At 33.7% G+C, this 14,654-nt stretch overlaps 1 protein-coding gene across 4 annotated transcripts; it reads right to left on the bottom strand.

The window, feature by feature from the left end:
- Positions 1-1,683: 1,683 nt before the first annotated feature.
- On the bottom strand, positions 1,684-10,732 carry LOC132106451 (G patch domain-containing protein 2-like). 4 transcript variants are annotated; one of them, XM_059512139.1, is made up of 10 exons: positions 10,573-10,732; positions 8,304-9,014; positions 7,848-7,912; positions 7,584-7,757; positions 6,035-6,081; positions 5,899-5,954; positions 5,451-5,484; positions 5,284-5,348; positions 5,051-5,139; positions 1,684-3,541 (listed from the first exon to the last, which is right to left on the bottom strand). In XM_059512139.1, exons 1-10 carry the CDS (start codon positions 10,620-10,622, stop codon positions 3,372-3,374), a joined length of 1,461 nt encoding a protein of 486 aa, XP_059368122.1. In that variant the 5' UTR covers positions 10,623-10,732; the 3' UTR covers positions 1,684-3,371. The 4 variants fall into 4 exon arrangements, with proteins under 4 accessions (XP_059368122.1, XP_059368124.1, XP_059368123.1 ...); XM_059512141.1 differs by having other exon boundaries at positions 6,035-6,072; XM_059512140.1 differs by having other exon boundaries at positions 8,307-9,014.
- Between the last annotated feature and the right edge of the window lie 3,922 nt (positions 10,733-14,654).

Genomic DNA, 14,654 nt, shown 5'->3' with positions numbered 1-14,654 from the left:
AAAAAGTGCGTATACAAAAGGACAGTAATAAACACTCAATTTAATTTAAGGCAGTTCATCATTGCACTCAGGCCTCTTTCAAAAATGAAATGTCACTAACCTGGCAAATCCCGTAATTAGGTCTTCATCACAAGCATTCAATGCATCAACCCTGGTTCAAGACGAACTGACTGATATCATCTATATGCCTTTACTCACCTAAGATGTATCAAATCATACTACACTGTAAGAAATCTAAATATTTTCCAGGTTTGTGCAACAGTCATCAGGTGGTTAGTGGATGTACTGTACTTTACGGTCACATTTCTATGCTCTCGTCCTGTTATTATGAAATTGTGTGGATATGTGTGAGTATCAGTGGCGGTTGTTACCTGTGTGCTGAGCGTTACATAACCCGGGTCTCAAAGTGATGAGCTGAGCAGGATTACATGCTGGATTTCCTCTGACTGAGACGATTCTCATCTCGTTTGTCTCACGCGCACACAGACAGATGATGACACAGCTTTTTAACCCTCACGTGCACGATGCATCTGAAATATATCTTAAATATTCATATTTTGAGCATGGTCTTACAAAAAGAAAAAAAAAAGAACTGTATTCTATTTTAGAACTAATCAGGATTCCGTTATTCACACTGACTCTGGATACTTTGAATAAATCTCCTACATATCAGCTGCTAAGCAGAACAGAAAGCCATCGAGTCTGTTGGTTTAATTTTCTGCTAGATTGCAGAGTTATAATTCCTCTCCAGATCAGCTGTACTGATGAGAGTATCGATCTGTCCACAACAAACACACACAGAATATGAAATAATTACCATAAAACACATCCCTGAAGACAATCAGCATGATAACTGAGTATTCTCCTAATCAAGTTGTTCATCTACTCCCCCTCATGGTCTCTTAAACCCACAGGACTGATCTTCTTGCATTAGAACAACAAAGGAGATGTTTGACAGATTGTCCAAGCTGCTCTTTCTATTAAAATAGAGTCAAGATTTTTGGAGGGAATGAAGACTTTTACAAAACATTTCAAAAATATTTGTAAAAATGATTTCATAATTAACCTTTTTATTTAAAAAATTCCCTCACATCCTGAGACTAATTTCACATTTTGTTTTTTTGCCGTCTTGAAAGTATGTTTAAATGACATTTTTTTAATGACTATGAACCAACATTGTTTTAGTGCCAGATAATATTAGTATTAGTTTTTATTAATATTTTGCAATAAATGTTATACATTTGAATTATTTTAAATTTTATTTTAACACATAAATTGTGAGTTGTCACTTTAATTACATTTTGTTAATTTGTTTTTGACATTTTTATTTGTCTTTAGTTTTTATTCCTTTTTTCTCTTTTATTCTAGTACATCTACTAAAATAAAATAAAAATTAATGATGTTGCAATGTCAATTGAAATAATAATAAAAAAATACATTAAACTTATTTTATTCCAGTTAAAGTTTATTTTAATTTCTTTAGATTTCTTAAATTTCATAGTTTTGTTTCTAGTCAGATATAAAAACTCTGCATCATGGGAAGGATTCAAAGATTCAACCTTGAACAGAGAACGCTTTCATACTGTACAGTATATGACCAATATGTCACTTTGACTTCAGAACACACACACAGACCATATCAACTTGGTTCCTAATATGCAAATTGGCAAAAACGAGCAAGTGTAACCAAATGTGGCATGTTAGTGAGTTTGGAATGTTGTACAGATCACAGGAAGATACAAACCCGACATGCTCCTCGTTCATGTCAACAACAACCACTTGAATACATTTGGAGTGTAGACATGGTTAAAAATACAAAGTGTCCCCAAAACCATAATTTAAAAAACACTTATTTAGGGAATGCTCAAACACCAGAGAGGAAGTGATGTCACATTCGGCTCAAAGACTCTTTCTGTATTAGCGAGCGGATTCCTAAACGTTCTGACAAGATAATAGCATCTCCAATCATCTGGGATTGTTCGTAAGAGGAATTGAAGTGTTTACCCAACAATGGTGTAATCTTTACCTCGTGACAACCAGAAACGACAGTCGTCATTAGTGAGTGTGTCACCTCTTCGAACGGTTAATTCCATCTCAACTAAGCCAATTCAGTCAATTAATCCTATTCATTACTCAAACTCTGTTGAGAAATACACACATTTCACTGAATGTCGAATCATACGCGCTGGAAATAAACAAAGTGGACTCATTATTAAACATTAATTAACATTATTAAAACACGCGTGTGTTGAGTCACGTAAAAAAGAAGCGGTCGCTTGCTGCAGTCTGCATCGTTTCAGCATTTCATACATGCAGTTTTCATGAGCATGTGATTGGCTGAGGTATTGACATTCATTATTAGTGCATGATATTTGCATAAATGTCAAAAAAAAGGATTCAAAAACGTAAAAAAATATTAAGTGAAAAACAATTAAATTACCAAAAAAGGAAACAAATGATGTAATCCGCGACATCAGATGTACAAATATCAAATTAATACAAGAGACAGACGATAATGTGGACTGATCGATTCTGCTAAAACACATTGGTTTTTATGTGGTAAAAGTTTTAAAAAATTGTTTTGGAAAAAACTGCTAAGGTTTGGCTGTTGGCTTGTAATGGACATCACTGATAAGGACCCAAAGGCTCATTAAAATACTTCTACAGGATGTTGAATTACTGACCAACATCAAAATAATATAATAAGAAATCCTATTTTGCATGAAGCCTGTTTTTAGTACCATTGTTAGTTTTGATGACAATTAAGCGCATATAATTTTTGCAATGTGAAAAAATAAAGACAGCCACTATTATACTGAACATAATTAACTCATTTTAACAAAATCTTTTTTTGCATTACAGTAACGAATGTTGGGAGAAATGTGCTTAATTAGCATGAAAGAAGGTGAAATGAAAAGGTCCTATATACAGGCTTCATTTTTTTGTTATGCAAAATGTAATTTGTTATTTATTTACTCTATGATTTGTCCAGTTAAATATTTCCTCAAACTCATCCGATACTGTAGAAACATTTTCATTAAAAATGGCAAATTCTTGACTGTAATGATACTTTTTGGGTGAATAATGTTTTTTTTTCTGAAGGTAATTTGTTTGCTTTAACATTCGTGTTGAATTGAGTCGGTGTGTGTGTGTGTGTGTGTGTGTCGGCAGTGAGGCGGCTCTAGAGTCAGTCCTTGTCAGGGCCAGTGCTGGTGTCTTATTTGGCTTCATTCTGTCAGTCATCGTTTCACCTCAGTGCTGCCCTCTGCTGGCTGGCTGCTGTTAACAGTGAGGTTAACGGAGAGAAAGGCGGCCCGTGGGCCCTAGCTGCTGTCTCTGCATGAGTTGTTCTCTCTGTTCTCGGCTCAAGCTCAGTTGAAACCCAGTCCGGCTCCCTTCGGCCTCTGAGACGCACGAATGGGCTCCGTGATGCCTCTGCCGTCAGGGGCCAGGCCTGACCCCGGGGTCCAGCCCATACTCTGCAGCATACGGCTCCCCACGTTTGACTCGGGCAGAGGAGCAGTGCTCTCACCCACCACACCTGAGAGAGAGAGAGACACGGAGAGAAAGGGATAATCTGCATTAACGGTAAAGCTCATTGATTCTTGTAATGCACTTAATGGGTTGAAAGAGTCCTTAAGTAAGATCTTTAGACGAACTCATGCGTAAAGTGCATTCAAAAACCCACAAAATAAATAATGATACTTTTTGGGTGAATAATGTTTTTTTTCTGAAGGTAATTTGTTTGCTTTAACATTCATGTTGAATTGAGTCGGTGTGTGTGTGTGTGTCGACAGTGAGGCGGCTCTAGAGTCAGTCCTTGTCGGATCAAATGTCCAATAAAAAGTTTTGTTCATCAAAAATATTAACTTTCAATTTTTTAAAAGATATGTGCAATGTAAAAGTGTAAATATACAAATGTAAATATTGAATTTAATACAGTATATAAATGTATACATACAGACCCCCCCCCCAAATAAATTCATATTTATATAAAAATATAAATGAGAAAGAGAGATTTTATAATGTAACTAAACTGTAAACACTTTACAGTAAGGTTCTAAATATTAATCTTAGTTAATGCAATAGCTAAAATGCACTAATAAAGAACAATACCTTCACAGAATTTATTCATCTTGGTTAATGTTAAAGTGTTAAATAAAACAAAAAAATATTGGAATATGTTTTACAAGAAAATATTTTTTTGGTTTTTCTACCTCAGATTTTCATGATAAATTAAAAAAGTTTTTTAAATTATTTGCAAAATTTACTAACCATTTCTGAGTGAAAATTGTTTCTAAAACATTTTTTCTTATAGTGTGGCAACAGGTCATTTTACAGTATTCATATATGACGTTTCTAGAATTAATTATTAGGTTAATAACAATTTTCAGCAGCTTTAAAAATAAAACAACAGCAACTACATCAAGTTAATCAGAATTACACTGTAATGATTTATGTAAATCCATAAAATTTATGAAAAATTTTTTTTAAATATAGTGTGACTGACCAAAACATGACATGCTGTCTATATTTAGTTCATGGCATCCAAACTCAGACTTTACTGTAAAGTGTTAACATGCAAATCAGTGTTTCTGCACATGGTTGCATTGAAAATCTCATAACTTCAGTGTTGTGTTTCAAATAATCCTGATGTTACACGTCACAGTTCCTGCTCCTCATAAACAAGTTTCTGAGAAATTGGTAATCTCAGCTCTGTGACCTCTGACCCCTGAGGGCCATGGCCATGTGCTCTGCATCACAGATCACAGCAGGAAATGATGTTCTTTAATGAGGAAATGAGATCAGCACCGATCTTCTGCTCAGCTCCCAATCCAGTCACTGAGTTTACCGTTAACACAACGACAAGCCTCCGTCTCTTCCTGACGACACGAGAGTCGCATGTTTCCACGAAGCGCTTGTGTTAAAGAAGAGGGCACCATTTACATTTAATATTCAGAACATGGGTCTGACATCTCTTTACAGAAACATTTCAGATCATTCAACAGCTGTGAAGGCAAACAAATGTGTGTGTGTGTGTTTGTGTTACCTGAGGATGACGGGCCTCCCACAGGCGCAACTTTCCGTCGTCTCTTTATATCTCCAGTACACAAAGAGCCAAGATGACCACTATTTTGTCTTCAGAGAGAGAGGGAGAGATTAGGATTCTTACTGCTTAGGTAAATATGCTCAAATTATGTATTTTGAAATGAGACTATGGCAAAATGATACAGAAAATCTAACTGATGCCTTTTTATTACTACATAGTATATATATTATTACCTGCTAGGAGTCTTTAAAGAGCAGCTTTTCCTGTGGCTTCTGTCGCTACGAGAATCCCAAAGCAACTGCAGATATGTCAGACACATTTTGACAAGAAGAGATTATTACAAAGGCCTGAAACTCAACATACAGTCAATAAAGCTTCGATTTATCAAATCACGTCTTACTTGGTCTCTCCTGGCCCCGGAGCTGAACCACGAGCTGCAGAGGACAAACAAACTCTTAAAACAAGCCTGATATTAAGTTACTGATATATTACACAAATATTATATCATTGTTTGAGTACATTAATATTAAAAATAACTCAATAAAAATGCATTGCATTAAAATAAAAATGATTAATTTTAATTAACGTAATTTAAATAAGTCAAATAAATAAAAATCATTAAATATATCTTTCTTATTTAGCCAATATAGCAACTTAAGTACTTTATGAATTTGACAATTTTATCTTTCATTGAAAAAATAAATAAATAAATAAATAAAACAATAACAATGGGTGCATAAAAAAAATCTTATTATTTCTAATAAATGAATAAGTCAGCTTAAAAACACTAAACCTAATGATCTTAATGCCAAACGCCATGTTGAGCTGTCAAACACTTCAGGACTTACTCATGAGGAGCCTGGGATATTCTCGGTAATCGATCAGGAATTATTTGAGAGATTCCCTTTTGGGAAAGAACATTACATTTATTACATATACATATATATTAAACAGTGAGTTCATACTTTAGATAAGTGGACGTACCTGTGACTGCTGAAGACAGGCCTGCCGCGCGAGCCGCGCTTGAAACCCTGAAAAACACTTAGACTTAAAAACAAGTCAGAGACAAGACCTAAAGATTAACTTGCATGCGCTAAATGAACAGGAATAAACCACTTTCTCCAGGTATAATAGACCTCCTTAAAACACAGACACCATTACCAGACACCACATTTTAAGGCTGCACGATTTAGGGGAAAAATATAATTGTGATTCTGATAAAAATTGTCATTGCGACTTTCTAATTAAAAACATAGAAGTTACTAAGTAGGAACAAAATAAGAGATATTACTATTTTAATATTCACTGTTAATTAAAAAAGGATAACAAAAGTGCAACTTAATTTTTTCTAGTGAAATTAATAATAATTATTACTATTAATATTAAATAAAAACAAATGTTACTTAACAAAAACCAAATAAGAAATATTACTATTGCAATATTTAACAAGAAAATAAATAATAGTAGTATTCCAGTATTCCAAAAGTTCAGTATTAAAGATTTATATATATATATATATATATATATATATAAATATTTTAATATAGAAAAAAAAATATATATATATATATATATATATATTTTTTTTTTATAATAGTGAGAATAATAATAGAAAGAATACTATTAGTAATCGTATTAAAAAAAAGTTACTACTAAATAAAAACAAAAGAAATATTACTTTGGTAATTTCACAGTTCAAAAAAACAAGTATGAAAGGGGTGGTTTGATTGTGATTTGACTTTTTTAACTTTAGTTAGTGTGTATTTTTGCTGTTTGATCATAAACAATATCTGCAAATTTACGACACTGAAAGTTCAATGCAAATGGAGATATTGTCTTTTAAAGAGAAGGCTGTTTAATGCCTACAATAACGACTGGTAGAAAATACAACAAGCTACTTTATGGATTGGTGACATCAGAAAACCCTGCAATTAACATAAACCCCGCCCCCGAGAACATGCAACAAAGGGGGCGAGGCTATGTTGCCCAGCTTTTCAACTGGATCATATGCAGCTATTGCCCGTAATGGTAAGGGCTGTGATGTTTCCGGACAACATGCAATACATGGTTAACAAATCACAACACACTGGGCCAGCAATCCAATCTGAGCCCACTGCGTATTTAGAAGGGATTGGTATCAGAAACAGGAAGTCAACCAGCTGTTCAAATAACAACAGAGAGAGCAGCATAGACTGAAGGTAAAATATAAAAAAAAATTATTTTTTTTTAAAGCGAAGCATTAAGACATTATACACTGCATCCCATAAGAGCCAAGCCTAGAAAAAAAGTAGTCAACCACCCCTTTAAAGAAACATTTTGTAACTTTTATCCTTTTTATTACCAAATAAAAATGACAATTAAGAAAAAAAAACAAAATGAGAAACTATAACTACTGTAATACTTCAGAGTAAAATTTAATAAAATGTAAGTATTATTTTTACATTTAGATTTTCACATAAGATGAAGATTTTATGGGTTGTACAGCTTTGTCCTCTGGTGGACAAACTTGTGAACTGTGTGTCTGAACTCTCACCTCTTGGAGCTCCCTGTGACATTAACGGGAACGCTCCGCTCAGGATGCTGTTGAACATGGGGTCATTGAGGTCCAGTTGGTTAGAGTCTTTCTCCCACCACGGCACCACACCCGCGACTCCACAAGCCCCGCCCGGCTCGCCCTCATAGAACCAGTCACTGTGCTCATCATCGCCTGAAACATGCACACAACACTCAAACACGTGCTCTTCATTCTGGACCTGATAAACACTGATTATAAAATATATGAGATGAGTGCACACACCTTGCCTTCCCTCGTCGTTTGTGTACAGGCCCCCATCACTGCTGTTACTCACACTGCTCGTCTCACTACAATCACACACATTACACAGCGTTTTAAGCAATTCATGGCAAATAAAAGGGTGAATTTCATTAAAAACATGTCCATGGTTATAAAAGAAAATGAAAGAAAATATATATTTTGAATAAACAATAAGAAGCCCTATTTTAAAGCCTATTAAGATTGTTATTGTATATTATATTGTAAATATAAATATATGTGTATATTAGTATATTAAAATATTAGTGTAATAAAATAGTGTAGTAATTAGTGTAATAAAATTGTATTCATTTTATTTTTATTTACAATCTAATAAAACATGCTTAATGGATAAAGAGATTCGGCAAAGAGAACATATTGGAGGATCCTGGAATGAGAAACAGGAAGAGGAGGGTCTAAACAGGAGAGAAGAACACTAACCACCTGTCACTCATCTCCTCATCTGAGCCTTTCTGCTCATCATAGTCCATCTTATCTTTGGCCGTTTGTCCCGGCTCTTCGCTCTCTACCACCACGCCTTCGTCCGCCACTTCCTGTGCGAGTCTCTGCGTTGTGTACTTCCTCTTCTTCACCCTGTTTTTGTTTGATTCGCTCCCTTTGGCCTCTGGACTGAACCCCACCTCCCTGCTGTTGGTTGCTCTGGACGGCGGCAGCAGCATGGTGGAGACATCTAGTGGTGGGTCCACAGCCATGCGCTTGACTTTCCGACGCCTCCGCAAACTGCGCGTTCCCAAAGCATCCGCTCCGCTCAAGTCATCCAGCCACAGCGGCCTCTTCCCCCTGCCGGGGTCAGTGAGGGGTGTACGCCGCTTGGCACCCAGCTGCTCATCCGAGTCGCTGTTGTTGTCGCGGGTGTGAGTGCCCCCTGCTGCCGTGGATGAGCGGTAGTCTTTCTGCTCCTCAAGGCTGGACTCGGAGCCTTCGCTCAGGTGGCAGGTGTCCCACGGCGGGTGAGGGTTATCGGACCGACGCTTACGGCCACGGCGCTTGCGGGCCTGGCGTTTCAACAGGCAACTGACAGCAAGAGCGTGATCTCCACCATCTCCAAACCCTCCACGGGTTTGTTCTGAACTCTCCTCCAGAGCCGACACCAGGTCATGGACCAGCTCGTCCATCGTCCGCCGAAAGTGCCTGGTCCAAAAGAGTGAAATTAGGTGAAAAAAAGAGAAAATCATAGAGACAAATGAGAAAGAAAATGTATTTGGTCATAATGACTGGATTTTAATTTAAAATAATAATTTATTAAAGATTGTACTATCAAAGCAATTTCTAGTCATGTACTTTATCATAAATAATTTTTTTTTTTAAATTATGCATCATGTAATGGTTTATACATTTTTATTATTCTAATATTTTATGATTTTTTTTATATTTATTTGATTGGTTTTTATATGTTTTCTATTACTTATGAATTAACATTTTCTAGTAATTTATGTATTATTTAATGGGACTTTGTTTAGGACGGTCACCAGGGCATGGACCAGCTGGTCTACCAAAAGTGCTCAGAACGAGTGAATTTAGGTGAAAAAAATAGAAAGAAAGTTCATAATGACTTATAAAATTAATAAAATAAAACAATTTTCTCAGGTTTTACATGACAGGGAATTTTTTAAGTCGATACATAGCTTCAATGCAATTCTAAGGATTTTTGATATTTATTTTATTGGTTTTCAGATTTTAAAATTTGTTATGCATTAATAATTTCTAGCAATTTATGCATTATTAATGGGACTTTGTTTAGGATGGTCACCAGGGCATGGACCAGCTGGTCCATTGTCTGCAAAAGTGAGTGAATGTAGGTGAAAAAAATAAAAGAAAGAATTTCACTATGACCGAATTTAGAATGATATAATATGATTTAATAGCAATCGTTCTAACAAACCAATTCCTAGTCAATTAATCATTTTAGAGCTAAACAGCAGTAAAATATTTATTTGCTTAAAAAAATAAATCCATGATTTTGTTCAAATTATTTCCAATGTCACACAATAGCTACATAATTGTCTATGAATTTCTATTATTTATTTGACTAATTTAGATTTTCAAACTTTTCTATGATTTATTAATTTATACTTATTTATTTTATTAACCAACATCAGGTCATGGACATGTTCTTCCATCATCTGCCCAATAATGTCTAATCGGAATGAGTGAAATTAAGAGAAAAATTAGAAAAGAGCAAATGAAGAAAAACTCATTTGAAAAACCATTTATTTATAATGAGTGAGTAAGGATTATTAAATATAGCAATTCTAGTCAGTTAGAGTTAACAGCAGTAACGTATATTTGATTTTATTGTGATAAAAATATATTTATTTTTTGTGACATATTATTCATTTTATTTTTAAATTAATGTTTTATTATTTATTAATGCACTTTTTTAATTAGTAAAATAAATAATTTTCTCAGTTTTTTTTTTTTTTTTTTTTTAATCTTTTTCAGGTTTTACATGACAGGGATTTTTAAACATAATACCATGGTAAGTTAGTTGCGGTAATTAATTATTACCATAATCATGTACTGTGGAATTTCATTTTAAAGAGTAGCATAGTAAAATATAATAACTACGTGATAATACAATGGTAACGTTAACGTAGTTTATTGCGAGTGTGTTCGGGTCAGAGATACACATCAAACACATCATGATCGGCTCTGAACAAACCGACGGCAAAACACATGAGACACATACCAGCCGGTTCCCGCTTTACCGAAGCTCTTGATCTCGGCGGCGCGGAACATGAAACCCGCAGAACACGACAAAAACTCACGGGAAAAGATTGAGGCCGCGCTGACAAACCATAGCGCCTCAACAACAACAACAAAACCACCGCACCGGAAACGGACTACAAGAGATAAAAGATGCGCATCCGGTGACGAAAAGACCGCATGCTTTCAAAATAAAAGCCGTTGGTGATTGTGATGATGATGATGATGATGATGATGATGATATTAATAATAAACAAAAAAATAAATAATTAATGCATAGGATTAGTTGACATGGTAGACTAATTCCTCAAAAGTATTTCTTAATTGACCCACTTGGTTACATTATTTATTTTGTTTATTATATATTTTTTATTTTGATTGCTTTTATTTATTAAGTTTATTATTTGTATTTCCAATATTCACTATCCTTTTGCTGATTTGAAAGTTTTTTATTTGAAGTTATATTTTATTTCCCCATCACAATACATAAAAAAAAAATCAAATTTCAGACTCTAATTAAATTTTTTATTATTTTATGTAACATATGTACTCATATAAAAATAAAACCCAACATGTTCCTTTTATGTAAGCTTATTTTTTATGTTTTTTTTCGTTTCATTTTTAATTGTTTATTTTTTATTTATTCGTTTGTTTTACTGTAGAATATACAGTCGACAACAACAAGCTACATGCATAAATAAATAATAGTATTTTAAGACAAATAAATAACACTATGAATAACTGTAGAAATAAAACTTCTTATTATGTATTTATTTATTAGGTTTATTATTTATATTATCAGTATATTTTTGCTGATTTGAAAGTTCTTTTCTATCTGACTTTCTAGGTCTATAATTTATTAAGCTTAATTTTTCACGAAAAAAAAATACATGGGAAAAATCTGACATTTAAACTTTAGAAAAAATATAATCAAAAATATAAACTTTAGGTTTTCACTTGTCTTTTCTTTCTATAATGTATTTTATTCATAATTTATTGTGTCTTTTGAATGGTTAATTTAATTTATGTGTGTGTTTGGACTGTGAACTTGAGGGTCTCACATGAACTTGGTCCTCTCACATTACCACAAACACACAGTTTACTCCAGTGTAGCACGTAAATATAGAAAGACCTCTCATAAACATGCTGAAACACAGATCTGCTCTCTGATCATCTGCAGTTATTTCTAACTTCGGCTAAATTATTCTGCGACATTTGCATATTGAATATTCTGAGAAGATCGTGATCAGAACAGCTGCCATGCAGGGAGAGGATGAGAGGGATGAGAACGAAACTGGAAGTGACCTGAAATTTCAGAGTGGAGAAGAAGCCATCAACTCCAGCTGGTCTTGGGTAACCTGCTGTCTTTGTTTTGTTTTGGTCTTTAGCACCAGTTCAAAGTCTGGACACACCTACTAAGAGTAAAGTAAAACAAATAACACAAATAATAGTATATGGATTATGTAGTGACCAATAAAGTTAAAGAAGTCGAAAACATATCTATATCTCATATTTAAGCTATTTCAGAAGTTGTCACCCTTTGAATGTTGATGCCCATGCTTCTCTTATCTCTACAGTTAAGTTAAACTAAATTCATATAAAATTGTTTATTTAAATAAAGTAAACATGAAATAAGCATTTGGAGGACACTTAGCTTTATATTTTTATAAATACCTTTTCTATTTTTGGTGCTGATCAGAGGTTTGCATTTTGCTGTGTAGTTTCTGTAATCCTGTGTCAAATTCTCCTGCGGACTGTAGATTGTTAGAGCATCACCCCAGCTTTCTGGAGGTTGTTAGTGATTTTACAGAAATGTATTTTAAGGTTCATTTTTACAGCTTTTAGGATTTGTCTGTCATCAATTACTGTTGTTTTTCTCAACCGATCAGGTCGTCGTTGGTTGCTGATGTTGCCAGTAGTTTCTAGTTCTGTACTAATTGACTTCCTCTTTTCTTTTAGCATTCAAATTGCTTGCTTTTCTTTTCTTTTTTCTTCACCCTGTTTTTTGTTTCATCATCGAATTCAGGACTTAAAATGCAGAAGCAATGGATATAACTGATAAAACATATTCCCTGCTATTAATATCTAAAGAATTAATGCAACAGGACACAGCTGAACACTTAGAAAGACCTGTGAGGCAACTGTTCCAATACTTCTGCTCACATCAGATAGGGAGATGAAACTCTAAAAGTACTGATCTTCTTAGCTGGTAAAACATCTTTGTGTTGAATCACCCAATAATAAAATGTGACATTCTGTAGTTTTGTCTCATATTCATCTTTTAATCATATTTACAGATTTCTTGACTCCACAGCAAACAGAAAAATTTTGTCTTTACTGTCCCAATACTTAAGGAGGGCTCTGTATTTATATATACATATATACATATATACACATATACACACACACATACACACAACTAAATTACTAAAACTTGTACCTCAGGAAACCAAATTCTTGTTTCCTCTTTCTTTCTCTCTGTCTGTCTGCTGTTCCTCCCAACACTGATGCATGAGAGGATCACAGCACTTTTGTTCACATGCAAATCTCTGATCTGTCTGGTGCATAAAAATAGTTTTGGGGGACTTTTTATGATTTTTGTAACTTTGTGTTTAATCATAATATCATATATTCGTCCCATTTGACTGATTCCTACTTACTTTATTAGGCTTATTGCAGAACTTAATTGACAGAATATAAGAAAAGGAAGAGTTAAAAAGATTACAAGTGCTAAATAGCAAATAGAAGTGTGCAGGCTGTAGAATCCCAGATAACAGTTTATTAAATCACTGTCGGAACATTGTTTTGAAATGTTTCTAAAATGTTGAAATGTCCAGTTTTCTTGTAATTATAACTACAAAAATGTTTCTTATGACATTTTACTCATTTTTCACGCAAAATATAATGTAAGGATATAATGTAGAATGCACCCAGAATATAATTTAGAATATAATTAGAACGTTAGGCTATATAAAGTTTATAGTTTTTTTTTAAGTAGCTACACCATCATAAGATTGTTTTGAACATTTTGTTATATGTTACATTTTGTAATAATGTTATAAGAACTTATAAAAAATTTATAATGTTATAAGAACATTCCACAAACATATTTCAAATAACAATTTACCCTAAAGGCCTAACCCTAGCACCTAGACTATATGTTACCCTGGAGCACAAAACCAGTCATAAGGATATTATTATTATTTTTTTTCTTTCTTTTATTTATTATTTTTATTATTATTATTATTATTATTTTTTTTTTAAATCTGGGATCTAAGGGTGCAAAAAAAATAATATATTTTTTTTAATTAAATACTGAGGAAATTGCCTTTAAAGTTGTCCAAATCAAGTTCTTAGTAATGCATATTACTAATTAAAAATTACGTTTTAATATATTTACAATAGGACTTTTGCTAAATATCTCCATGGAACATGATCTTTACTTAACATCCTAATGATTTTTGGCATAAAAGAAAAATCCATCGTTTTGACCCATACAATGTATTTTTTGGCTATTGCTAAAAAATATACCTGTGCTACTTATATCTGCTTTTGTGCTCCAGGGTCACGTAAAAAGTTTAGAAAACGTAAGTGAAAGTTGTGAGAATGTTCCCTGTCAGCAGGAAAGAATATAGTTAATAAATTATAAATATATAATTTAAAAATATATTTTATGTTTCAATATAGCTACTGAAAGTATAATTAACATTTAAGTACATAATTTAGTATCTACCCTATTTTCTTTAAAAGCCCTTCTCATCATTCCAGAAAGAATAAGCTTTATTAATATCTTTAGTTTATTAGTTTAACTTGCCTGTGTTTTTATTCTTTCGACGTTCGAAATGCTAAAAACAAAAGACATCGAACGTCAGTGAAAGCGGCTCAATGATTGGACAAGAGGATCACCTTACAAAAACAACTAGGAACGATGAGAAGTGCGCGCTGATTGGTCAGAACAATCACCTCACAGCCGCTACTATGTGTCACCAAAGCTGTGCGCTGATTGGACAGCAGGATCACCTCACAGCTGTCACTCAAAGCGGTACCTGCAAGAGCCGAGTTAAA

Source organism: Carassius carassius, chromosome 27 (genome assembly GCF_963082965.1).
Source record: "Carassius carassius chromosome 27, fCarCar2.1, whole genome shotgun sequence".
In the NCBI taxonomy this organism is placed as follows: domain Eukaryota; kingdom Metazoa; phylum Chordata; class Actinopteri; order Cypriniformes; family Cyprinidae; genus Carassius; species Carassius carassius.
This window is presented reverse-complemented; position numbering and strand designations above follow the sequence as displayed.

Excerpts from the sequence above, each read along its gene's own strand:
- LOC132106451 (XM_059512139.1), bottom strand. The coding sequence starts at position 10,622 with ATGTTCCGCGCCGCCGAGATCAAGAGCTTCGGTAAAGCGGGAACCGGC. Across the intron at positions 6,082-7,583 it reads GTCACAGGGAGCTCCAAGAG|GGTTTCAAGCGCGGCTCGCG; the intron begins GTGAGAGTTCAG and ends AGTGTTTTTCAG. Across the intron at positions 5,349-5,450 it reads CCGGGGCCAGGAGAGACCAA|TTGCTTTGGGATTCTCGTAG; the intron begins GTAAGACGTGAT and ends ACATATCTGCAG.